A 27,613-nucleotide genomic window follows, 5' to 3' on the forward strand; every position below is an offset into this window, starting at 1 on the left:
AGCGCCAAGAGCCATGTATGATTTGTTGTTCATCGTTTTTATTTCAATGTTCTCTTTTTAAATAGCAGTTATAATCTTCAAACATGAAATCAAAATCTGTTCAATTGCTTTGAGTACAGCTGTAACTACAGACAAATGAGTAAACAAAGAACCAACTGTTTTTTTTTCACACACGAAATCAAGCACATTACAGCAAATCACACTACAGGAACTGGTAAAAAAGAAAGAGGGAAAATGTTTTACAAAAGCATTTTGAGAAGATCTCCTTGCTTTAAAACTGCTCATTTATTGTAGCCAACATTAAGTTAATTGTAAAAGCAAATTATGACTCATCAATGATATGAAATGGCTCAAATAATCAGAATGCTCCAAATGATGCAGCTGAGTATGTTTTAAGCACATTGAGGAAAGTTTAGGCCTATTCTGTGCAAATATACTGTATATTTCGGGCATTTACACATTGCTTATGCAGAAAATTAATTCCTCAATAGATTTTTTTTCTGTCTAATCACCCTGTTGCACTAGAAGATATTTGATTATGTACACTATATACAAACATGCACTGTCATATTTGCATACCACCATACAGTGCATGGTTTTGCTTGTGCTTGCATTACAGAATTCTTGCACTGTAAACCGCTCTTAAATAGAGATTTGAACTAGAAAGCAATTTGATCTCTTGTTGAAACAAAGGCCCCTTTTAATCTGTTGTTAAACAGATTGTATGTTGATATAATTCAGCTGGATAACATTTGCAAATGGTGTTAACATACATGTCCGGTGTTCACACTAAAATCAAATTCTTTATCTTGAAATGACTCACGACTATATCAGTATTTTCTAGTTTAGCATTAATTTTGGCATCCAGGAAACTTGCTAAAGGTACTAATTGTATACAACTTGTAGTTTAACTGATGTGTAAATTATCTTCACTTTATCAATGGGTCAAATGATCTCTTGAGAGCATAAATAAGTATCTTAAAAACTAGAAACCACAAGACAAAGACTCACAATCTGTTGTCACTCTGAGGTACAGCTTGGAGTTTTCACAGTAAAATTGATTTTATGAAAAACAATGTTTGTTTTAAAGTGCTTAATCCTAAATGGCCTAATATATGTATTTCCCCACAAAAGATGTTGATTTTTTTTCATTAAAATTAGACTTTAGTGTGAAATCACCAGATTATGAGGCAAGCCTACTTCATTTTCTACTTCATTCCTCCAGCAGACAATATCAAACGTTTGCTAGCAGATAACATACAGCATATTCTATGGTATAGAATAACATGTAAAAGCTTTGATTCAGTGGTATTCCCTTTTTAAGACAGCAAGTCAGGCTGGAAATTATTAATGGACACAACACACCACTGGTGTGGTGCCACTAGCAATCAGTCGATCTCAATAGAAGAGGAGAATCCAGGGCACTCAGAGCACACAGATAAATTAAAAAGCCTTCATTTGAACATTTCAACTTAGAAGTAAGTCATCATGCACCCTGATGAAGTCTTAAGTAAAAAATCTTGAAGATGTCAAAATATGCTGGATTTAATAGAGGCTTTTAAACTTATTTAAAGACTTCAGAGTGCCTTTTATTCTTCCCTTTCAGTCCTTACCTATGCCATTCCTAAAGAGCATCTGAAGTGTTTTTGACCCTATTTTGACCCCGTGCCGCTCTTCTCCTTCGTTCTTTTTTAAAAACAAGGATTAGGAAATGTTGCTCTGTCCTGCTCATGGCCACGCTTGTCTGACACAACCGTGGTATTATGCAGGATTCTAAAGGATGTCCAGTGTTAGAAAAGTCAAAATGGGAAAATACAGTGCTTTTTTCTCAGCATTGATACATATGTCCCATGTTCATTCCCCGTCAGCTACGTAGCAAACTGTTGATAAAATGCCAGCTTGACTCTCTCGATGTGGTGGCACAGCTTGATGGCCGGTCCCAGCTTCAGGTCCATACACTCCTGCACAGTTGGGAGGTTCAGCAGGAGAAGCGCCTGTCCGTCAATCTCCTATAAGCACATGTAAGTTTATATGAGATGCAGTTTGGAAATACACTATCTAAGGTTGGTAAAATAATGTTTTGGATTTGTGACTGTGGATACAATACAAGTGTATAATGCACTTATTGCACTAAAGTGTAGTGAGCTCTCATCCTGAGTGACCAGTAAATCGGTGTGTATTTCTTACTTGATCCAAGAAAATCCGTGCAAGAGGTGCACAGTCGGTGGTCCTGATGAAGCGAACCACATCAGTAACGCTCCACTCCAGGGGGCTGGTGTCCAAACACAACTTCTGAGGAGGCTCGGTCTTTGAGGTCTATAAACACACAAATAGGGAGAGTCAGACAGAGACTGTTAGAGATATCATGGCCGAATTGGAAAGGCTCACAACTCATTTTAATCCACGAAAATTGATGCTGAGAAGGATATCAGACTGAAACCTTTCATAAAAGAAACACTGGCTGTTGGATCCTTTTTAATTTCCTCATTTGCTGTTTAGAGCAAGTTCGTGTCACAGTTAAATAGCATCTTCTTTTCTTAAAGCAGATGATGAGACAGGCCATAATGAGGTGGAAAGATCATTCAAAAGTACTACTGACATTAATTGGGAAGTACAAGGCAGTTGTGTTTGATGGAAGGGGCAGAGGGCTGGCATTCTGCAAAAAATGTTACAGGATGGAATTTTTAATTTATGCATACATAATAGGATATTAATTACAGGTACTCTGTTTTCTGGGAATATTTCCAACATTTATTGATAAGGACTGGAAAATTGCAAAGTCATTTTTAGCTATGCTAGTGGTGTGGCTCTACGTACTGGTCAGTCAGTTGGTCCACAACTTTGGTCCTAACTAAAATATCTATTGGATGGATGTTCATGGTCCCCAGCAGATGAATCCTACTCACTTAAGTGATCCTCTGACTTTTGAGCTAGTGCCACCACTACATTGACATTTTTGGTTTCTAGTGAAATACCTGAACAACTATTAAATTGATTTCCATGAAATTTTATACAGACATTCATGGTTCTCAGATGATGAATCCTACTGACTTTGGTGACCCCCTGGCTTTTCCTACAGCACCATCATGAGGTTCACATTTGTTGTTTAGAGTGACATTTCTAAGCAACTGTTAGATTGCCATGAAATTTGTTACAGACATTCATGTCTGACTTTGGTGATCCTCTGACTTTTCTATTAGCACCATCATTGGGTCAAAATTTTGTCCAATCCCTGTAAAAATCAGCCTCAGCTGTACTTTTATTTAGTGCTAATTAGAAATTGTTAGCATACAAACATGCAACGAAACATGGTGAACATGACAACATTGTCACTGTGAGCATGTTAGCATGCGCCTAAGTACAGCCTCACAGAACCGTTAGCATGGCTGTAGACTTCTGTTTAATTCTTGGGGACTTTCATTACCTTTGGTGAAGGTGGGCGGTTCTCATCATCAGAGAAAGAGGGTGAGCGGGGTTTCCGGCGCCGGCGTGTGGGCCTGGGTGTTGCTGGTGGGGAGGGGGATGGTGTGGTGGGCTGAGACTTCCCAATCGATTGTTCGGAATCATCTTGGAGATCATCCTGTAGTTCAGACCCAGAGTCTTCACTTAGGGAGTCATCTTCATCCAGATCTTCTTCCTCTCCACTGCCCTGTGAGCAAAGGAGGCAAACAGTCTATTAGCACAGAATCAAGTAGGTGGGAGGAAGAATCCAAGTTAACAATGTTATTTTAACAATGACTTTTAATATAATGCTCAAGAAAATACATGTGTGTGTTACCTGTGGAGACCCAGCAGGTGTGTTGTCAACTGAGGCTGAGGAGCGTCTCTTCTTATGGACAAAGAGCTGCTTCCTCCTCTTCCTCCTCCTCCCTCTTCTCTTCACTCCACCTTCCAGGTTGGAATGGCCTCCGGGAGGACGGCCAACGCGTTTACTCTTCTTCTTTCCATAGTAATATGCTGGTGACAAGACAAGAGGCTAACTGTGTAAACGTGCATCTGACATGCCTGAAGGATTTTAATATTTATTGTTAAGACAGATGGGAACCTTGCAGTGGGAATGACGATCAAGTATTTACAAAATTGAAGGGCCAAATGAATCAAACTGAATTTCATACTTTTAAACATGATCTTTCTAAAGCACAAGCACTGATAAATATGCAGTAAAGCAGGTCTGCGGAGGATAAGTACTGTCTGGAATGATATGAAAACATACGAGACAAAAGAGAAAGTGTAATCATTCCCCAGTTGCTATCAAATTGCATCAGTTCCTTAACCACAACACTGCACTGCAACAGCAAGTAAACACATCAACAAAATATGCAACTTTGTACTGTAGAAATACTTAAGCAGAAAATGAAAGAGCCCTATTCCAAAATATATTTTCTGCACGCTATACCTGCTTATTCTTCGCCTTTGGAAGGTTTTTCCAATTTCTAAATTATATTCCTCCACTTCACAAGATGTCTGTATTCATTAAGGGAGCATTTATGTACCCATTGATCATTTCTATTTATGTGCAAAGCAAATGAAAACAACCAAAGGTTTCTGAACAAGGAGAAGTGAACAACAGTAGATTTGTGCTAAATGAGAGCAAGTTTGAATTCATGTCTAGAATTAAGGTCACATATGACATGCAGGTATACAAATTTATAAGCTACTTATGATTAATCATAGCTATTTTTATCACCTGATAAATCAAGGCTCGACAACTGTCTCTAGTAGTGTAAACCACCTACTGTATTTGGTCTTGGTGAGGACAGAGCAGTTCTCCGAGCAGCGCTCCAGAACCATGCGAGGTCCAAACAGGTTTGGGCAGCACTCTAGCTTGATGCAGGTTTTCCTGCAGAAGTCTGCCACACGGTCTGCGGTGCGGACTATTTCCACAGTGGCCCGGTAACTCTTTCCCTTGTACCTGATATATGAAGAGAAGCAATTCTGAACTGTAGTGATAAATATTTCATATTTCCACAAAGTGTTAGGTTGCAAAATGGGTGGGCTTTCAAAAGCTCCCATTATGTTCAGGTTTAATGTAACAAGATTGTTACAACTGGCAAGGTCTCACTTAAAAGTAACCCAGATGCTGTCAGCTTGTGCTGGGCTCTGGTGTGCAGATATTTACTTCCACTTGTGCTTCAAGTACATTTCGATTCTAAAGTGTGTCCTAAAATAGGCCAGCTGTGAACACTTCTGCTATTCCTGCAGGTTTTCTACAGTGCAGGAGAATTTTGAGCTGAGGATTAAATGGTGTTTCCCCTCACTTGGCTTTGAGTGTCTCTCCATGGCCTTGCCAGCGGCTCTCCTGGTCCAGCTGCAGCTCTCTCAGCACACGGCTGGGTTTGTATGCCGAATTTATCAGCAGAGTCAATACCTGGATACAAGACGTACATAGAAATGCAACATGTAAAAGGTTATCTGCAAGTTGGCGGGGTAGGTCTTTTATTCTTTAATGGTACTATGTGCAACATTTAACATCCAATAGTTACCAAATTCGTTTTGAGAAAAGACTTTCATTATAACAGTAGATTTGCAGTCTCTAAACTACATTTTACATCGTGTATGCAACTTCCTCTGTGAGAGGATGTAAAAGGGTTTTGGGGAAATATGGTCTCAACAACAAAGTGGTGTCAGAAAAAAGGCTTCAATGCATTTCCAGTGCAGCTCAGTTTGTTTCAAGTAAATATCCAAAAAACTCACAACAAGTATAACAATAAAAAATCTGCACATATCACCTTTAAAATGGAGTTAATACAACTAACAGAAGTAGTAACCCATCTCTCACCTCTTTGAGCACAAGAACACAGTTTCCAGGGCCGATGAACTGAGGCAGCTCGGCAATGCGTCCCTTGTTAAGGTAAGGCCCGGAAAAACAACGATGGTTAAAGTAGATCTTGGGGCTGCAGTATTTCCCGTTCCCCTGCACTGCACATGGACACAAAATAAGCAAGCAAGCAAGCAAAGTTTATTTATATAGCACCTTTCACAAACACCAGTTACAAAGTGCTTCACAGTCAAAGACATAAAATAGAATAAAATAAAATGAAGTGAAATAAAAATAAAATAAAATCAGAATAAAGAAAAGCAAAGACAGCAGATAAAATACATAAGTAAAGCAGATAAAATGGACAAGCTAAGATAAAATAGCACATACTACCCAAATGCCTGTCTGAACAAATGGGTTTTTAGCTGCTTTTTAAAGGAGTCTACATTATCCAAGGACCTTAAGCTTGTTGGAAGAGTGTTCCAAAGCTTAGGGGCTGCTGACTGGAGGGCATGATCCCCCGAGTCTTAAAATGCATACGAGGTACACTTAGAAAGCCCTGGGTGGAGGATCTAAGAGCTCGACTAGTGGTGTAGGGGTGCAGAAGGTCACTAATGTACTGTGGAGCCTGGCCATGTAGGGCTCTATAAGTGAGCACCAAAATTTTAAAATGAATTCTAAAATTTACTGGGAGCCATTGCAATGAGATTAAAATAGGAGTTGTATGTGATCATCTGTGAGATTGTGTCAAAAGCCTAGCAGCAGCGTTTTGGACAGTTTGTAAACGTTGTATGGAAGATTTGTTAAGACAAGAAAAAAGAGTTACAGTAGTCGAAATGTGATGAGATGAAAGCATGTATTAACATCTCCATTTCATTTCTTGATATCACAGACTGGAGTTTGGCTATGTTTCTCAGGTGAAAGAAGCATGATTTAGTTTGCGTCTTAACATGCGCTTCAAAACTCATGGATTGGTCGAAAATTACACCAAGATTGCGCAGGCAAGACTGGGAGGATGAAGATAAGGCACCAAGGTTCTGCTTGATTGCTGACTGAAGATTGTCAGGGCCAAAGATCAGGACTTCAGTTTTGTCTGCATTTAACTGTAGAAAATTGTTTGCCATCCAATTCCTAATTGCGTTTAAACAGTTGTTAAGTACAGAGAGTTTGTGAAGCTCATTAGGTTTAAATGAAAAGTACAACTGGATATCATCAGCGTACATATGGTAGATGTTCTTGAAACTGCTGATGATTTGTCCCAGTGGCAGCATGTATATGGGGAATAGAATGGGTCTAAAGACTGATCCCTGGGGGACACCACATGATAAAGCTGCAGTGTCTGACTAAAATTCACCTACAGAGACTGACAAAGATCTATCTGTGAGGTATGAGGAGAACCACTCCAATGCAGTCCCAGAAATGCCCACCAGGTGATTTAGCCTGTGGATCAGAATGTGATGGTCCACAGTATCGAACGCTGCGCTAAGGTCCAATAGTACTAGAACAGAACAGTCTTCGGCATCTGCAGCCATTAAAATGTCATTTGAGACCTTCAGGAGAGCTGTTTCAGTGGAGTGCAGTTTACGGAAACCAGACTGAAATGTATCAAACACCCTGTGCAATTCTAGTCTTTGAACCAGTTGTTTCTCCACAGTCTTTTTTAAAATTTTGGGAAAAAAAGGGAGTTTTGAAATGGGCCTGTAGTTCTCCAGCAGGGAGGGGTCCAGGTTTGATTTCTTCAAAAGAGGCTGAACAATGGCCTGCTTAAAGTAACTGGGGACACACCCTGATAGGAGAGAGCTGTAATATTGGCTATGCAGGGTCCGATACAGTTAAAGACCTTTAAAAACATAGTGGTTGATAGGACATCTACTGGGCACAAGGAGGGTTTCATTTGTCCTACCAGGGCTGCTATATCCTCCATGGACACTGGACAAAAGGAGTCCAAGATGGCTGGATTTGAGGGGCCACTAGTAAGCAGACTGGGCATGGGTGAGATGTTTGCCCTGATATTGGCAACCTTGTCTATAAAATATTTGAGAAAGTTATTGCAGTCACTGTTTGATAGGATTGGAAGTTTAGGGATGTTGGGAGAGACAATGTGATTTACAGTATCAAACAGGACTTTAGGGTTTTTCTTGTTGACAGAGATGAGATTAGCAAAATAAGAGGATCTCTCAGCCTTCACCATGTTATTGAGGGTACCCATGAGATCTTTGAGATACAGTCTGTGAACTTCCAGCTTCGTAGCTTTCCACAGGCGCTCAGTCTTTCGGCATTTGCGCCTGAATGTCCGGATGGTTTCGTTTATCCACGGGGATGGGTTTTTTGAGATCTTTCTGAGTTTCAGAGGAGCCACTTTATCCAATACTGAGGAGCAGTGAGTGTTAAATGATTTGACTAAGGTGTCCACGTCTCCGTCCGTTAAAGCAATGTTTCTGTCAAACACTGTGCAAAAATTGAGAGCCACAGCCTCATTATGTGGAGCAAATGTCAAATAAAATACATTTATGGTCACTGACATAAAAGTCCTTAGAGCCCACAGATTCAATATTCATACCATGGGTAAAAACAAGGTCCAGAGTGTGCCCACCAGTGTGTGTTGAGCCAGATACATGTTGCGTAAAATCAAAGGACTCAGTGAGATTAAGAAATTCAGAGGCAGCATTACATGTAGTGTTATCAATATGAAGATTAAAATCCCCAACCATTAGGACCTTGTCCAGCTTTATAATAGATGATAAAAAATCTGGAAAATCTGATAAAAAGGAGCCAATTGGGCCTGACCGTTGGAAAATTAAAATACAATAAATAGGATTTAGCCGACGAACTCTGGATATTTGCAATTCAAAAGAACAATATGGTTCAGTGCTTACCATCTGGCATGTAAACTTGTCTTTAAAAACAACTGCAAGACCACCACCACGGCCCGTCAGCCTCGGTGTACTGATAAAAGAGCAGTCTGCAGGACAAAGCTCGATCAGGTGGGAATTATCCATATTCTGCTGCCATGTTTCAGTCAAGAACATAAAGTCCAACTTTTCATTACGAAATAAGTCATTCAGGATAAATGACTTATTACCAATAGATCGTGCATTGATTAAGGCCATCTTGACTGGAAAGGGCGGAGTGGCATCTGAGCAGGGGGAGGCACAGGGCAGCCGGCGGAGGTTCCCAGTGGATGCACCGCCTTTGCATGTATAGTGTGGACGATGGGCTCTGTCTGTAATGATGGTCTATATAGGAAAGACGACGGTGAGGGTGGTGATGACAAAGAAAGCGCATGGGGGGAGCTGGCGGGGGAATCAATACTCTGAGGAGACAGAGGTGGATGTTTCGGTGAGGGGGTGTGGCATGTAAACAGTCAGTCACGTGTAGAGGACTGTACAGCGTGCTGTAAATTAGCCGCTAGCATTCTGCTACCCAGCCTGTTTGGGTGGACTCCGTCTGATTTGAAGAGGGGGGAACGATTCCAGAACAGGTTGAAGTTGTCAATAAAGCCAATGTCGTGAGCTGTACAGGCGGACTGGAGCCAGGTGTGTAGACTGAGGAGTCTGCTGAAGCACCCTGATCCACGGGCAAGTGTGGCAATTGGACCAGAGATAAAGATAGTTACTCCACAGCTACTTAGGAACTTGAAAAGGTTGCTAAAATCCTTTTTGGTCAGCTCAGACTGCTGACGAACAGTGTCATTTGTCCCCACGTGGACTATGACTAGTTTGGTCGAGGACGGGAGTGAGCGTAGCAGCCCCGGGAGCCTATCCAGGATGTCAGGGACTGTGGCTCCGGGAAAGCAGTGTGTGTCTGCGTTGAAGAACCTGATGTTTCTGATTATGGAGTCCCCAACTATTAATGTGGTTGGAGAGAAGAGAGGACGAGGAGGTGGCAACCGTGGGCTTGAGCGGCTGGAGAGTGCAGGGTCTGTTTCTACACCTTGTGTTGCGGTCGCCGACTGAGGATGAGGTGTCTGGGCGGGCGAGCGTTGCGGCAAGGCAGCGACATCAGTTCTGAAACAGGACCTCTCCGCCGGCCCGGGGCAGGGAGGACCACCAGAGCATCTGGCTACTGCCTCTTTTAGCATCTTTATCTTGCGACGGGCAGAGGAGGTTGCTCCCCGAGCTGATGGTCGTTGATCTGACCTCGCAGAGGAATGGCACTCCATGTGAACACTGCTAGCCACCGGTGGGGACGAGGGTGTCACCGGGCGCCGCTTTCGGGGATCCGTTGGATCCGCTGGGGTCAGTCGGAGCCGCTGGAGCATTGGCAGGAGCCAGGAAGTCGTCCGACAGGATCGCGTAGTGGTTGGAGTGTTAGGCGGGGTGGCGAGGCAGCCCTGTCCGAGCGCCTCTTGTGGCCGCGAGCCACCACCTCGGCCCAGGACGAGTGATGGTTCGGCGTCAAGGAGGAGGAAGGCCGCGGACAGGTGGAGGGGTACCTAGAACAGTGTCTTGGATGGCTGCACTGAGGTTGACAATCCGTGTGGACTGCCTGGTAGCCACGTCCATGAAGCTACAGAGGAGGGAGTCCTTCTTCCTGAGCTCATTGGAAAGTCGTCGAATATCATCCTTAAGGTCAGCAATCCTTTTGTTTGCTTTCAGGAGTAGTACACTGTCCTCACCGGAGAAAGTTGGCATGGTTGTAAAATCCAAGAGTAAAAAATGGCTTAAAAGCTCTTAGTAGAAACCGACACCGGCTAGCTTAGCTACCAGGCTAAAAACAAAAACAAAACCTGGCTAAGCTAGCGGTGGTCTGGAGTCGGCAGCCGGGTCGTGTAGTTAAAAATCATGGCTTCTGATGATAAAAACCTTTATACTGGGTTTAAACACGTACATAAAGCGACAGTGATCCAAGAAGTGTGTCATAAAATTCAGGCTTAAAACAGACAGAAAACTGGTTAAAATGTCTGATGTCTGCAGCTCACAGCACACACCAGGTCAACATCCCCTAGATAAGATACAAATGATGCAACGAACACTGACCACACAAACGGACATACAGCATATCAGTTTAGTCTCCTTCAATGAGGCCTGAGACATATCACCTACCTGTCTCTGACTGGTTTGACATCTGCTGCTTGACGCTGTCAGGTGACGATGACTTCGGTGGAGCTCTGCTGTAAAGTGATGAAAAAGATCAATGTCGGATGTTGAAAGGCTGCTGGACTTCATCCATTCAAACCAATAAAGCCATCAACACTCCATCTTATACTCACTGTTTCTCAGGTTGCACTACAGCAATCTTCCTCTCTTTCTCAACTGAAAAACAAGGAGAGACTAATGTGTGCCCAGTCACGCAATTACATTACATTATGTCACTAATTTGGAGGCCAGGGTAAAAAAAGATTGTATTATGTTTGTCAGTGCATTAGTAAACATATCATTAAAGCAGATGTGTTAAGACCTTGATAGTTCAGTGTGATGAATCATGCTGTATACCTGAGGGCTTGATGGGGTAGACAAGTGGATAGCCATTTGTCTCACACCAGCTGACAGGGAAGATGTCCAGGGAGTCCACGTGAACTATCAGCTCTGGCATGGGCTGCTTCAGGCCTGGACAAACACACACACATACACACAGAGCTATTAAGAAAATACCTTAAAATTATGCTGTATTTCCAAAAATTAACTGTGTTTTGGTCTATAATAATTTCCTTCATAATCAAAAGCCTTTCATGTCATACAATGAAAGACCTTTTGGTGTCTTCATCTGCTTGCATGAATGCAAGTACATACACAGCATGATAATAAAATTGCACATACACTTCATTTTTTTTCTATAAATGACAAGTTTGTATCAGTAGTATATAGAGAAAAAACAAATATCACATTTTTCTTTTACTTGCCCAGACAGTATGGAGATTTTTTTTTTAAAAAAAACATCTAAAAATATATACTATATATTTTTATCTGAATTCTCTGAGTTTTTAATCAAACTTTGTTGTTCTTAGTACAGATAAAGTAATTATAGTAGGTGATAATTATTATTCATGTGGATGTTGATAATGATAGCCTTAGCACTGCGTTTATCTGCCTTTATTAGATTCAACCGGCTTCTCTCAGGGTGCAAATAAACTCACTCACTGTCTTAACCACACCCTCGATCTTGTTCTGATTTATGGTATCGAAACTGAACATTTAATAGTTTTTCCACAAAATCCTATTTTATCAGACTATTACTTAATAATTTTTGAATTCCTGTTACTGGACTACACGCCATTAGACAAAAATGTCTTCACTAGAGTCTATCTGATAGTGCTGTAGCTAAATTTAAGGAAGCAATTCCATCAGTATTGAATTCAATGCCATATCTCAATACAACAGAGGACTCTCATGCTAATTTTAGTCCCACCCAAATTAATCATTTTGTTGATAGTGCTGCAGGCTCACTGTGAATGACACTTGACTCCATTGCCCCTTTAAAAAAGAAGACTATAAAACATGAGAGGTTAGCTCCATGGTATAACTCCCAAACCCGCATATTAAAGCAAATATTGTGAAAACTTGAAAGGATATGGCATTCCACCCAACTGGAAGAATCTTGCTTAGTCTGGCAAGATCGTCTCAAAACATATAGGAAGGTCTTTTGTAATGCCAGAGCCACCTATTACTCATCATTAATAGAGGAGAATAAAAACAGCCCTCGGCCCCTTTTCAGCACTTTGACCAGACTTACACAGAGTCATAACTCTATTGATCCATGTATTCCTACAGCTCTCAGTAGTAACGACTTCATGAGCTTCTTTAATGATAAAATTTGAACTATTAGGAGACAAATTTCATCACCTCCTGCCCTCAACAGGCACTAATTTATCCCCAAACACAGGAACCTTAGAAACGGTTATAAAATCTCATATATATTTAGACTGTTTTTCTCCAATTGACCTTCCTGAACTAACTTCAACGATTTCTTCATCTAAGCCATCAACCTCTCATCTCTTAGACCCCATCCCAATTAGGCTGCTTAAGGAAATCTTACCCCTAGTTAGCACTTCTTTATTAGAATTTATGATAAATCTGTCTTTAGTAACAGGCCATGTGTCACAGTACTTTAAAGTAGCTGTAATTAAACCTCTTCTTAAGAAGCCTACTCTTGATTCAGGTGTTTTAGCCAACTATAGACCTATATCTAATCTTCCCTTTCTCTCTAAGATCCTTGAGAGCAGTCGCCAATCAGTTGTGTGACTTTCTACATAACAATGGTTTATTTGAGGATTTTCAGTCAGGATTTAGAGTGGATCATAGCACAAAGACAGCACTGGTGAAAGTTACAAATGACCTCCTAATTGCATCGGACAAAAGACTTCTCTCTGTACTTGTCTTGTTAGATCTTAGTGCTGCATTTAACACCGCTGACCATCTTATTACAGAGACTGGAACATTTAATTGACATTAAAGGAACTGCATTAAGCTGGTTTAAATCCTATTTATCAAATCTACTTCAGTTTGTACATGTTAACGATGAATCCTCCATGCAAGCAAAACTTAGACATGGAGTTCCACAAGGTTCTGTGCTTGGACCAAGACTATTCACCTTATATATGCTTTCTTTAGGTAATATTATTAGGAAACACCATAAATTTTCATCATGCAGATGATACCCAATATTTATCAAAAAAGCCAGATGAAACCACTCAGTTGACTAAACTTCAAGCATGCCTTAAGGACCTGGATGACCTGCAATTTTCTGCTACTAAACTCAGACAAAACTGAAGTTTTTGTGCTTTGTGCTAGACACATTAGAAACATGTTTTCTAATGATATAGCTATTCTAGATGGCATTACCCTGGCCTCCAGCACCACCGTAAGGAATCTGGGAGTTATCTTTGATAAGGATATGTCCTTCAACTCCCACATAAAACAAATTTCAAGGACAGCCTTTTTTCACCTACTTAACATTGCAAAAATCTGTCTCAAAAAACTAGTCCATGCATTTGTTACTTCTGGGCTGGATTATTGCAATTCCTTATTATCAGGCTGTCCTAACAAGTCTCTAAAGATTCTCCAGCTGGTCCAGAATGCTGCTGCACGTGTACTGACAAAAACCAGAAAAAGAGATCATAATTCTCTCATTTTAGCTTCTCTGCACTGGCTACCTGTAAAATCCAGTCCTGTGCTGCTGTGGTCCTGCTTGATGCCCGTGCCTGCTATTATTATCATTATAATTATTATTAGTCATATTTCTATTATTATTATTGTTGTTGTTGTGCTTCTCTGCGTGTCTCTCTCCCCCTCCTTCTATCTCTCTCAACCAAAACAGTCAAGGCAATTGGCCCCCACCTAGAGCCCAATTCTGTTCAAGGTTTCTCCCGTTAAAGGTGAGATTTTCCTTGCCGCTGTCGACAAGTGCTTGCTCATGTGAAAAGTGCCTTGAGATAACTTGTGATAACTGTTGTGATTTTGTGCTATAAAAATAAAGTTGACTTGACTCGACTTGACCTAATATCACACATAAACACAACACACATTTGTATACCGTAGCCATATTAATGCACCTTAGTGGCCCAGGAAACCTATTTTCTTAATAAGATGGGAACCTACATGAACACAATATTAGCTACTAAACCTAGAGCCATACTTGTTATTTCACATGACAGATTACCTTGTACGCTTCTCATAGGTTAAGGAGAGACAACAAATCAAAATTTAACAAGATAGAAATCTGAATCTGATGACAATTATTTGGTTGTTTTCCTGTGTTCCACAGTCAATCAAATCTGCTTTGAACCACTAACTTCAACAGAATCCCCTCCTTAAGTTTTTGAGTGCTTCACTCTTATTAACTTATAATTAGGGATTTTTTGCAAACTTTAACTTTGGTTGCTTATTCAGTTAAACATATTTAATATAATAGAGAAATAGTTTAATACTTATGTGCATTAAGATGTTGTGTCTGAAGTGTGTCATGCTCATTTCTGCCTTTCTAAGTTTAATCTCCAAAGCAGTGATTATGTGTATGATATGCTATAATATATTTATCTAATATTCCTGTCTTCTCCATAGAAGACAGAAAATCATCTGCTCCGCTAGAGAGCACGGAGGCTCAGGTTAGATCCACATACAGTAGGTTCATGCTCTACATGTCACTGCTGCAAATGTGCTGAGTGGCCTCACCTAAGTTACACGTTGATTTCTATCTACTTTCATCCTCTAAGGTAAACACATTCTCTAGTACCCAATCTCACCTTCCAGGCTGAGCCAAATGTATTGCCCTTTGACCCTGGTGACAGTGGCCACGTGAATGTTTTCAGGTGACAGTGGGTTGACAGCCTCCAGTTTCATGGCCTCTTTGAAGCTGTGGTCACACTGCTCCTGGCAGGTAAACAGAGTGAGAGAGAAGAAAACTCACTTGAGAGCTATTTCACAATGGAGGATGGTTGTGTTTGGTGATTTTTTTTTGTCCATTGTGATAACACCACATATTCTGTCTCTGGTAAAAGGAAGAAAAGTCACAGTGGACCACCTGTTTACAACCCATCACTTTGTAGAAACATGGTCTTGTCACTGACATTTGATTATGCTGTCTGTCAAATGTGTGAAATCTCACTTCCTACATTTTGTCATTTATGACAGGCAGATGTTACGCCTTGATTCCACCGGGCACTGCTGTGTCACTTTCCGGCTGTGATGTTGTTTTGTTCCATCCTCCGCATGGTGTTTCAGAAGCGGAGCATTTTGCTCCGGCAGTGCCAAAGAGAAGAGAGCTTCCCCTCTACCTGGAGAGGAAGCCAGGGACCAGTGCAGTCACGGCAGCAGTGGTGTCATATTAAATCTTGTGATTTTCCACTTCCAAGATGAACCTCTCATTGTCCATGACAAATATCCTCTGACCGGTTGACTCCTGGCCTGGTGCCACCAGTTATAACGTAATGTTGATGTAGTGATGTGATATATGATCGGGAGTCTGCATAGGGTGATTTATTTTGAAAATTGACCGGATGCTCCATGCAGTTTCTGTGTCTGACTTCCTGCCCGGCTTGATCTGCTCCATGAAGCTTGACATGGCTTCCATAAAAAATAGACTAGGCGCATCTTCGTAGCAGAGTGGAGTGAGGAGCCGCTTCTGGGATGCTTCCGAAATGCACTGCAGCGCGTCTGGTGAGATCACAAGCATTGACTTGAGTGGCTGCAATCAGCCCCAGCGGTTGCGTCGGAGCCGGAACACAATGCAGGAGTGCCCGGTGGAATCAAGCCGTTATGGTAAAAACAATTCTTACTGCACTGGATAGCAAAATATAAAACATAATTAATCCAAAGTATAAAGCTACAAGGTTGCAAATGAAAAACAGCTGTGTAGAGAAACTCGAGTATTTTGTTACAACAGCGTTTCCCAACACAAGGCTGATCAATGCTGTGCTCTATCTGCACCAAACCCATCCATGTGTCAAGCTGTTTACACAAGAGGTGGCCTTGAGACAGGTATCACACTTTATAGGCTGATACAATTGTTTTGGAGGAAAATTGTCTTAAAATGTTCTTACAATGTGAAATATCTGCTCCTAGACTGCTTATTACATTAAATCACATACAAGCTGGACTTGTATACAATGACCAGTGGAGAACACCGTCTCACACTAAACAACTCATGTTACAAGTGTGGGTCCGGCCAGAATCGTGTGGTGTGTTTCTTCACGGGTCACTGGACACGAGAAAGCCCTTTTACACTGAAGCCTGAGCGGCATGAGCTTGTTGTAAAAAGAAGTCAAACGGTGGTTGACTTACAGTCGGGAAGCAATGCTGAGGAGCTGCCTCTGCCTCGCACTGTTTCAGGTAATCTGCCCAGTCAAAGTCTGGACCCTGGTATCCTGCTCATGATAAAATAAATACACAGGAAAAAAGAGGGAATGTAAAAAAGAGGGGAGCAAGGGCAGATAAGGGAAGAAGTAAAAAGAGAGAAAAGACAGGATGAGTTATCTAATCACATCATTCCTAAATTTAAGTGGTTATAAAAGGAGAAACACATGACAGAGCAAACCTGGTGGGGGGCTGAGAGGGAGCCCGTTCTTAAGACTCCACTGAGCAGGAAAGATCCCCGGACTGTCTCTGTGGCACAGGAAGGAACGCCCAGCACCTTCTGACTCCTCAATACCACAAAGGTCATCCATTGTCACCAGGAAGTACTGCTCATTGAACACCTGAGGTGGAGAGAAGGTCATTTTGGGGCATTTGCAGACACTCACAGCTATAAAGTCATCTCTCTTTTAAACATCTGTTTTGTTTCTCTGAGTCCCTCTAAAGATTGTCAAGCTGAGCGTTAAGACAAGGAGATCTGCAGGGCTGTGTGGCTAATTAGAAGAACTTTCAAATATGTTCAAACCCAGGGGGTGATAATTTTCTAGCTATGGCCTTGACTAAGACAGTTTGGTAATGAAGAAAGAAAAATAACTAAGGAAGGTAAACAGCAAACAGGAGAAAAACCTAGCAGCGTAGGAGAAACAGATTTGATAAGAAAGTCTGTTACCTTGGTGACAGTGGCAGGCCTGATGGAAATAGGAGCAGCAGGGTCAACAGCCTCCAGTTTCATCCCTTCCTTGAAAGAATGAGCAGCAATGGCTGGCTGATCCTGAGACAACACATACATACATATGCATCTTCAACAACTCTTATAAGTTTCAGTTTCGTTTTACAAAAGAATGTCACAAGTCTTTGCTTAATACACACTTATCAAATCTTAACTAAGTGATAAGAAAAAAGTTCCGGTCAGGAAGCACAAACAAGAGCACTGTTGGCAGTACCTTACTGAACTCTGCAGTCAGAGCTTCATCCTGAGGCAGGTCGCTGATCCTCTCTGTCACCTCCCGCCACTCCTCCTCTGTCCGCAGGGCCAACAGATCTGAAACAAATACATGCATATGAGCTGCTGAAGAGCAAAACCTGCTGACTGAGTATATTTGTATAATTGAATTTTCAAAGGGATGCTAAAGTTAAAATATATGTGATTAAACTTTACTCTACACAACATTTAATTGAACTAAACCCTACAGTATATGGCAGGATTTGGCAAAACACAGTCTGCATGTCAGCTTGTTGTTCTATCTTACCCTCCTGAAAAATTAAAAAAATTAAAAAGTCCTCACAATTAATTAAACTACCCCCCCCCCCCCCCCCCAAAAAAAAAAAATCAATGTTGTCCTCTACAATTTTGCAACTATGGAACGCAAACTTCATATCACAGGGCTCTCAGTTCAAGACTGCCTTTCAAACAAGATGTTGTGCAGAATTAATACGGCTGAACCTATAAGAAATCCATTATATCTTCCCCATTCTTTAATTAAATGATAAATACAAGTCATATTAAAAGGCTATGTTTAATTCTAACACAATTATTTTTTTTCTCCAAATCAGTTTTATGCACCTTTACTGCTGCTGCTCACCACATTCTGTTATTAACTTGCACAGAGTATCCAGGTACAAAAAAAACACAATTATAGCAAAAGTCTGGCATTTAATATCAATAGGGCTTTAGCTGTACTGGTACCAGAGGGTAGATCGGCTGTGTCAGGAGAGAAATATAGCCTATGGTGCTTCTTACATCTTGCATATTAACAAACTTGTTCACTTGAAGAGCACTTGCACATCCATGGCCTTGAAAACAATGCTCCGTCTTATCCTGCATGGAAAATCAATTCCAAGGTCTAGTGGGATAACATCCCATTTAGCACATTAGTCTCTTATATTTTATTACTATGCATTTGTCAAAGTACATTGTAAAATCTTAATACAACTCACATAATGTGACAAATAAAGAAAAAGCACATATCTGATTGAGTAAGTAGTAATAAACATTGGATAATATGAATTATAATTAGTAAAAATTAGATTCAGTGATTCAATATGAAAGACACAGTGTAAAAGGTAATAATAGGGTCATTGTACATGATTGGACCTGCATCTAGTCCATGATTGCTTTCTTCACAAGTCCTTTCATCAGAAACTAGTATTCATTCTTGCTTTGGCAGTAAACCCTGAGATCTAGAAATCCTTTTTCCTTTCTTCCTTTTGTTTCTAAATATAAGACCTGAACCGTGTCAGTGCCACTGACCTGAGGGAGGCCTGAGGGTGCAGCCGTGCTCTTTAGCCCAGCCGGGTGGGTGGAGGCGTGGGTGGAGGTAAAAGAGCCAGAGGGCTGCGGGTGTGTCTGGGAGGCCCTCGGTGCCTACCAGGCGCAGTTTCAGCCTCCCTCCGACGTTCTCCTCCACCTCAGCGGCCCAGGCCAGCCCCGGATCAACACTGTCCTGCAGCTCCACATAGCAGCCTGCACACAGGAGCTCCACTGGGTCTCTACCACGCTGGGGCTAGGAGGGAGTGAGGAGTGGTAAATGAGAGGCTGATAGTGCACATGTACACAAACACAAATGAACACATGCCTAGGCAAGGTGAAGAATTTGTACTGGGAGAGAAATGCGCTGCATGACTAAGTGGCAGAACTGAAGCACAGTCACTGAAAGCTAACTAATGGCTCTAAGGAATTTCACAGGCTGTTCCTACAGCGAATTTGCTTTCAACAGCACAACCTCAGAGCCATAAACAAAAGCTCACAGCCTTGTATTTTGTGGCCTTGCGGCTTCATGCAAGATAAGCATGCAAGACATCTTAATAGATATAAAATCTTATTTAATCATAGTTCACATTTATTGCAACGGACATTTTAAGTGTTACATTTTTGAACTGTCCTTTTTTTTACATTTCAACATGGGCATAACAAACTAATTAAGTGCTTAGAGATTTAAATCTGCACTACAAGGACAATAAAACAAGTAGAAAACAAAGGTAGAGTATGACTGCTGTACATGTGTGTGTGTGCCAAGACTGCACAGTTACTGTTCACAATTCTGATCACCTGAGGGTGAAAACTGTCAACTTGGTGTTTTTCTTATGTCTGTTGTATTTACTGAACTTGTCTCATCACTTAAACAATGATGCGAAAATCTGACTTTACTGTGACATGCTCAACAGTTTTATTTATTGCACTCTGTGTTTTAAAGGTTGACAAATCAATCAAATCAGTACTGATACAGGAGATTGCTCTTGGCACAGACAAAGAGAAAAGACTGCTACCGTTTTGTTTTAAAACGCATAACTTTTACTAAATTTACGTCCAGTGTCCACATTACTGCGGCGTTTTCAAACTCCTAAAATGGAGACTTTTGAAAACGCTGCTGACCCTGTTTTAGTTTGAAAACTCCGGGATTGCATTTTAGTCCGGACGGGCAAAATGAAGACTTCTGAAAACAATGACGCAGACACCCATGTTCGCTTTCTGATTTGGTCCTATCAGTCACAAGGGGTCCTTCCCTGATTCGTCACGCCCCTGTCACGTGATCCTTTTCCAAAAGAAAACAAAAGACATCGGCCTTGACTACCAGTGGTTAATTCAACATGGATAATGAATTACAGGCGTTGCTGTCATCAGTCCAAGCAAAGAAATCTCTATTTTTTGCCATTTACCATGCTGTTCTTCCTCTGTAGTATTTTCTGCAACTAAGCAACCAACTGCAAAGTAAACAATCTGCCTTCTGTTTACACTGGCACGCACGTGCCCAGTTTACGTGATGGTCATGTGATATGCGTTTTCAGGCATGTTAGTATGGACAGAGATTATTTCTCAAACAGTGCTAAAACGCTAGTGTGGACAGAGATTGTTTTCATTTTAAAATGCTGTTTTAAAACGTAAACATATTAGTGTGTATGTGTCTAAGAAGGACAGCTGCTCTGGTCCCCTGCCTTACCAACTCTAGCAGACTGGCAGGCGCGCTGCACTCCTCAGCCAGGGCCTTTTCCAGCAGAGCCTCCCAGTCCTGGTGCTTCTCACGCACACCTGAGGTGGATCATACACACAAAATGCACAGTTTATTAACCAACCTACCAGGTGGGCTTAGGTTCCTGCTCAACCCACATCTGCTTTTAATTAAGAAAATCTACCAGAGTTCATTGAACATAATAGATTATGCAACTTGCATCTGGTTTATCAAATTGTCTCATGTAGCTACAACATTTTGAACAGGCAAATCTAGTATTTCGGCTACTCTATTATTCAATTTAATAACACTTAATTGTTTTAAATGGATAGTTCAGATTAATTAAATTATCCATAGTCGGTGTATTACCTGCAGTAGATTACACTGCAGCAGCACTTTCTGACCCAAACAGCTGATCTGCGGTAAGTTCTATGGTTGAGAAAATGTAGTGCCAAAGGAAAGGGCTGTCTGACAGTAAGGTAAAGAAGTGAAAATATTCTAAACATAGTGTACACTTAAACTGATATTGATTTTTTTTAGGTGGCTAAAATATGTTATGCTGCTGTCCCCGTGCACAGCAGTGCATTGCTTAGCTTCCGTGCCACTACTCCTGTCTGCTTCTCCAAATTGGGGGGATGCCGACCCAAATCTACTGCAGGTAATACACTGACTATGGAAAACTATCTCATACAACCCCACTTCAAAAAAGGCGAATTATCCCTTTAACAAGTTAACAAAGCCGGGTGTCAAGTGCGAATTAGGTGGCATTAATTAAAAATGACCAAAATCACTGCTTCAGTGCGTAGCATCAAAAACCGTGAAGCTCTTGTCCGCTTTGCACTTTCTAGACAGAACGATGTTTCATTTCAACTAGAACATCAGAAGGGAAACACAAGCATTTCACCTCTGGGCAACTGTGGCACCAGTGTATCAGGAGAACAGAAATATTCATTACTCCTTGCTGTGCTGAACAAAAGTGTGATTACAAAGTTGAGTTCCACCATGAAACAGCTCTTTGACAAGATGTGCAGAGAATTAAACTATAGAAAAACTGTGTACTTGCTCCACTGCAGAGCCTGTACATGCACACTCACAGAAGAAGTACTTAAACTTTACTTTTCTTGTCCATAGGTGGATTACAACTTTAATTACACTTCTCACAACTAAAAAACACCATGCAAACTCCAGCCATAACTCACCCTCAGGGGCTCTCATGGTCTTGCCATGCTGGCGGCTCCAGCCCAGAGGGTGGAGGTCGGCTGTCATGATGTCACACCAGAAGTCAGCGCTCCGGTTATCCTGGTATCCCTCGTAGCGTAGCAGCAGCAGCTGGCCACATGTGGTGATGATGCTGGCCACCCAGTAAGGACTGTCAGCCTCCGAGCGCACACACACCTCCAGCTTCATGCCTGGAGTCAGTCCGGTCTGCAGGCCCTGGTCCACCTGAGACAGGGAGAGAAGGATACGTGGAATCATTAACTTGATTTGCACACGCGCAGTTTAAAAAAAAAACAAACATTTTATTTATACTATGCAGCTGGATACACAGGCAGGTTTTACATTGTGTCCAGATATAATTCAAGTGTTTTCTCAGTACACAAAGAAAAGACGAGATGTGAAAAAGGACAAACGTTTGATAAATGACACAAGTTTACAGATTCATGAATGAATACAAAATAACAGATATAAAAATTTAACGCCACGGATTATACGGATATAAGACTGATAAGACGAGCGTGTTAAAAGTACATCAGACTTGCACCGTTCTCAATTTCTGATTGATTGGTTGGACAAAACAAGACATCTGAAGGTGTCACCTAGAAAACTGATGATTGATCAGTTAACCAAGAATATAATCTGCAAATGAATCAATCATAAAATAGATCCTTGGACTGCAGCTCAACATTAATCTGGTTGAACATAACGGCTAGACTGGCAGGTAAGAATATGAATATGCTGATATTTATAGATGTTGAGTTGTAGTGACCTCTGTGTTTATACTGTTGATTCCTTAACGACTGGATGTTGTTTCTTAGTAGACTTAGTTTCTTAGTAACCAGTTTCCATATTACTAAGGGCTTTAGTCACTAACACATTCCAGATGTTTCAGTGGTGCGTTCAGATTTAACAGATAGTTTGGAACTAACTAATGGTTATTAGAGAGTTTAGTAAGCACTTTACACAGAACCTTAGCTATTGATTATGAATAGCTGGTACAAGCTAATACAAATATGTGCATTTGCTTTGAAGGTAGTCAGAACCCACATGTTTGAAGGCGTGATGGGGCACAGACATGGTTCCAGTCTCCTCCAGGTAGTCATCCCAGTTGAAGTCAGACACATCCTGAGCAGAGTCTCCATCTGGAACACACACACACACACAAAACACATTTCTCTTTTCCAACCTGCTTTCCAACATTTTATCTTACTCATTTCACGCAGCTGTTCACAGAATCGTTCTTACCAGACTCCAGTGACTCCTGACTCATGCTGGTGCCCCCTCAAGGTCAAGACTAGGAGCTCTGAGGAGGAACAGAGGACGAGAGTTATTATCCGGTGAGAGTAAACGAGTCAGCGGCGGTCCAAAATTTTGGCAACAGAAAAAAATACAGTTTGAGGCAGGGAGACACAGAACTGTGGCATTGAACCAACCCTCCTCACAGCCTGCGCTTAATCAAACCACTATCTGTTGAACTCTTACTTACTCTCATACTCTTAAATAGTATAGTATAAATAGCATATGATATTAATTAATATGCCAGCAACCGTGACACTAACTAGCAGGAGAAACAACCTGCCACATCAGGTCAAGCTGCAGACTCAAGACAAGATTCAACAGCCTTAATATGCAAACCCTGCTCCAAAGCCAAAATTAAATGGATTGGCATTTGATTGAATTTTTTCAGTTATTTTAAAATCAAGGTCTGCTGGGTTTTCATAATGGAGCTGTCAAGATACCAAGTCTTTGCTTAAGTTGCTACATCAATATTCAAGGGCTTCTATCTGTTCCTGGACTCAGTCACTACAAAACAGGAGAAGCAGTGAATAAAATCACAGATTACATGCTGCATATTTGCCCTTCATTAGGGCGGCACAGGCTACCACCAAAGTAACACACCAGATGGTATGCGATCAGGAAATATATAAAACTATGCTAATCCCATCCAGCTTCACCTCTGCTTGTGTGCACTCATTCTGGGCTCATCTTTTTAAAAACCGTAATCTTATGCCTTCTACTACTCAGGAGTCACTGGAAGTGAAGTTTCAAACAGTGCCTTGTCATGAATGTGGACACACAAATCAAACTCTGACACATCAGACTGACCCATGGCATTGTGAGATGAAATAAGTTAATGCAACAAGAGAGAGATGGCATGAATGAGAAAGAAGGGAGCGCTGGGCGTGACAACAGCGGAGAGCGAGGTGTATGTGTGGGACGCTGAGGAAAGCTGCTCTGTCACGGCAGCTCCATTCAGCCGGCCTGTCAGGCCCGTCTTTGTCATGTCTGACGTCTCTATTAAAGCATCAGAAACCACCCCCTCCCGGCCACCGGACTGCCACTGCGACCCCCGTGCTCCGCCAGGAGCAGCGCTGCCTTTCACCCGCGACCCTGCCCCAGACTCCTTCTGTCTTTCTCCCCCTCCCTCCAGCACATACATACACACCAGAGGGCCTCATTGTCCCTGGGGGTCACACTCCTGACATAAGAGTGGAAAAAAAGAGCACTAAGACAGATGTAGAAAAGTTGAGAAGCTGTTTTCTAACATCTGATGCTGAGCTTTTTACATATTAGCTCATTTATGATGAGCGCTGTGGGATTTAAAGTTGATTTGACTTCTCATATTTCTAGCTACAAACTTCTTCAGCACATTTTTCACTTCTTTTTTTGTGAATGTTTTCGATGCAACTTGCAAAGAAAATACAACTGAATCAGACATTTTGAAATCCTCAAAATAATAAAATAGCATCTGTGTCTCTGTTGTAATACCTTTAAATTGTATATTGATTGTACCATTTATGACAGTTATCTTTTGAAATGTCTGAAGACAAGCTTTTAAGATTCACTCCAACTTATTCGACTGCACATGCTGTGGCTTTTTCTATAGCACTTGACTTTGTAGAGCAGCACAGCTTCAGCTTGTACATGCAGACCGGAAGAAAAGCAACTTCCCCTGTTTCATGAGCAGTTAATGGTCTGCGTGGACCACAGCAACCAGCAGTCTGCCTGAATCTCTCTACACCGCCCGAGTCTGTGACTGAACCTGAAAGAGAAAGGGCCAAATGTGCACACACCCACGCAAACACACACACACACACACACACACACACACAGAAAACCGATATCCACACTACATCCTCTTTACAAGCACTTACTGAATCATATTCTCATCAGCACTTAGCATGCGATTGAACATTTCTAAACAAGCTTTCCTGAACCTCCAGGGTTCTGGGCAGGAAATACAGTTTAACAAAACACGCACATGTTCACACATATTCACACACACACACACACACACACACACACACAGCACAGTTTCTCCAGGAAATAAAATTAAAGTCCACTATCAATGAAATGAAACTAGCAGCTGAAACATTACTTAATGGCAGCTCCTGATCACCATGAGATGACTTATATAATCAGTAATGTAGTGGAAAATAAGGTGGAAAATTAGTATAATTAGTATGTCCTCCTGTAAGTGTCCATACTCTTTTATATAAAAGAGTATGGATACCTATTTACAGAAGAGCACTTGTTTGCTTTTCTTTATATTTTTCACAGTTTTCATACCATGTGTTGTGAATTTGTGTTATCTTGATGAAGGAAAGACAGATGAAGAAAGCTAGATGTACTGGGGAAGAGTTGTGCAACGTGTGTTAATTTTGGTGAATCTGTGAAACAAAAAGCTTAAAGAGTTGATACACTCAAATTACAAAAACATTTTCTCACTTTCCCATAGTGCTGATGAGCCATGCAGGTAGTTCTGGTTTTAAGATGTCAGTGAAATTTCTGCATCCACCCAAAATACAATGGAAGTGATTAAATCATTGCTGTGGTGCTTGAAATTCAACAGCAACATGTCTTTCCAGAAAGCATGTTGTGTCCATAAGACTTTAAATAATCAACAGACCTCTCTGTGAACAGTTTTCATTGGAACTATTTCTTCGGTAGAAAGTAGTTCCAATGAAAACCGTTAACAGTGAAGTCTGTGGTTTATCTTGAAAACAGGTGTGTGGTTTTTTTCTAGAAATAGTCGTATTCACTGAATATTTCAAATTAAGTGATTTTGGTCCTGTGAGCACCACAAATTAAATTCCATCCACCTCAACTGAGTTAGGGTGGTGGCAGAAATCTTACTGATGACTCAACCCTGAGCATGTAAAGTCAAAACTATCAGGCTGAATAGATACCACCACTGAAGGTGAGAAAATGTGGGGGTTTTTTGTCATTAGGGTGAAATTACCCTTTAAAAGACAGCTAACTAAAGTTCATATATGGTTTATATTTCAATGCACTTCTTATAATAATATGTTTTGATAAAATTGAGAACATGAATTATTGTGCAGAGGTTGTTCCCATCAGCTTTCTAATATGACTTACACCTGTCAAGGCGTTGTGAATGAGTTTAAACACCCCAAATGGCATTAATATGGATCTTATGGTTGCCAACAAAGGGTTGCACTGAAGACCAACTGCTCAGTGCACGATCATTCACCAGCTCTGCCAAACTGACCTCTATTCTGTCCAGTAACTGGACAGCAAACAGAGTAATAAGATGGAAAAATACAAAGTTCACCCACACAGCGTGCATAAATAAAAATGCTATTTCATCCAGTTGCTCCTTTCAGTTGCACTAAAGCTGCTCGGTGCCGTTGTAGCGGCACGTCAACGGCAGCAGCGCTGCCAGCAGCGGATCATTCAAGTTGCACAATAGGGAAGTTATAAGATCCAGAAGACAAATAGGTTGCAATAAGTCCACTCGGAAAATTACAACAAAAATCACAACCTCCTGAGCATCACCTTGTTTATCAGCCCTTAAAAGCAGACGCGAAAAACATTTATAAACGGCGGAGTTTGTTTAGGTGAGAGCCACAGAAACACTAATCGGCTGAGGTCGTGCAACCTTTATTATGTAAGACCTCGACAGTATAAATATACTGAGTTATTCAAGGGCAAATCACTGGAAATTTCCATACAATCCTTGAACTGTAACTAGCTTAAGATTGCACCGCTTTGCACAGACTAACCGCAGCATTCAGAAACAGAGATGGGCCATTAACGCAGTGGCTTTGCAGAGAGACAGAGAGGGAGAGAGGGAGAGAGAGAGAGAGAGAGAGGGAGAGAGAGAGAGAGAGAGAGAGACTACAGCGCCGACGGTCTTAACTTTCACACTGAGGACAACATGACAAAGAGCGATTCAGAAAATGATCTCATTGCTGTCTAATAAATAAACACGCGGTACCAAATGCGTAACGGCCGTGCGGGGACTCACTGGACACATGGTAAAACCGCCTGTGTCCGCGTCAAGTTACTGAACGTCACGGCTTGAGCAATAAGAGCAGGCTGACGAGCAATAAGGGCGCTTACACTCGACCGAACCCGACTCATCTTTTTGAGAGACGGGAAAAAAGACGAATGCGCCACCACAAAACAAAACACCGCTAGGAATCTGTAACAAACAGCACAGAGCATGTGAATATTTAGTCGCAAAATTCGTCTCTTACCGCTAAGTAGTTTTTCCAAGTCGGTTTTTAGATGCCGATCCTCTCCGCCTGCTCGCTCGCAGCAGTGTTAAGCGCGCAGGAGTGAAAACCCGGGACCCCGGTTGAGCGTTTCAGTATAAAACGGCTACACGTTACAGCCGTCGTCTAAGCAACAGCGAGGCTTTTTCTGTTGAGGGTAAAATCGCGAAACGTCCGGTGTGGCTCGAGCAGCTTCTCGTCAGCTTGACGCAGCTCTCGTTCACGACCTCCTTCCAATATGGCACAAGCGGCCACTGCGCATGTTCTGCCGCCTATATGCCTCTGAGCCCGGCTACATCACACACCGACTTCCATCTTCACACACACAATAAAATATCAAGACCAACATCTACAACACGCACAAAAGAAAAGGAAAAAGCG

General features: G+C 41.6%; 1 protein-coding gene across 2 annotated transcripts; it reads right to left on the minus strand.

The window, feature by feature from the left end:
• Window positions 1-18: 18 nt before the first annotated feature.
• sfmbt1 (Scm like with four mbt domains 1) lies at window positions 19-27,434 on the minus strand. Of its 2 annotated transcripts, none has more exons than XM_042407586.1 (21): window positions 27,215-27,434; window positions 22,956-23,013; window positions 22,758-22,852; window positions 21,692-21,935; window positions 20,484-20,572; window positions 18,797-19,049; window positions 17,490-17,587; window positions 17,216-17,317; window positions 16,730-16,889; window positions 16,477-16,559; window positions 14,940-15,066; window positions 11,194-11,307; window positions 10,971-11,013; window positions 10,804-10,868; window positions 5,780-5,919; window positions 5,259-5,368; window positions 4,737-4,912; window positions 3,779-3,957; window positions 3,425-3,649; window positions 2,188-2,316; window positions 19-2,009 (listed from the first exon to the last, which is right to left on the minus strand). In XM_042407586.1, exons 2-21 carry the CDS (start codon window positions 22,978-22,980, stop codon window positions 1,869-1,871), a joined length of 2,598 nt encoding a protein of 865 aa, XP_042263520.1. In that variant the 5' UTR covers window positions 22,981-23,013; window positions 27,215-27,434; the 3' UTR covers window positions 19-1,868. The 2 variants fall into 2 exon arrangements, with proteins under 2 accessions (XP_042263520.1, XP_042263518.1); XM_042407584.1 differs by having other exon boundaries at window positions 10,804-10,871; window positions 27,215-27,433.
• Between the last annotated feature and the right edge of the window lie 179 nt (window positions 27,435-27,613).

Source organism: Thunnus maccoyii, chromosome 3 (assembly GCF_910596095.1).
Source record: "Thunnus maccoyii chromosome 3, fThuMac1.1, whole genome shotgun sequence".
In the NCBI taxonomy this organism is placed as follows: Eukaryota; Metazoa; Chordata; class Actinopteri; order Scombriformes; family Scombridae; genus Thunnus; species Thunnus maccoyii.

Bases quoted from the DNA above. Each gene is read 5' to 3' on its own strand.
- sfmbt1 (XM_042407584.1), bottom strand. From the start codon at position 22,980: ATGAGTCAGGAGTCACTGGAGTCTG. The intron at 17,318-17,489 runs GTACTGCCAACA...GTGTTGTCTCAG, and splicing joins TGACTGCAGAGTTCAGTAAG to GATCAGCCAGCCATTGCTGC. The intron at 16,560-16,729 runs GTTTGCTCTGTC...TATCATGAGCAG, and splicing joins CCCTCTCAGCCCCCCACCAG to GATACCAGGGTCCAGACTTT.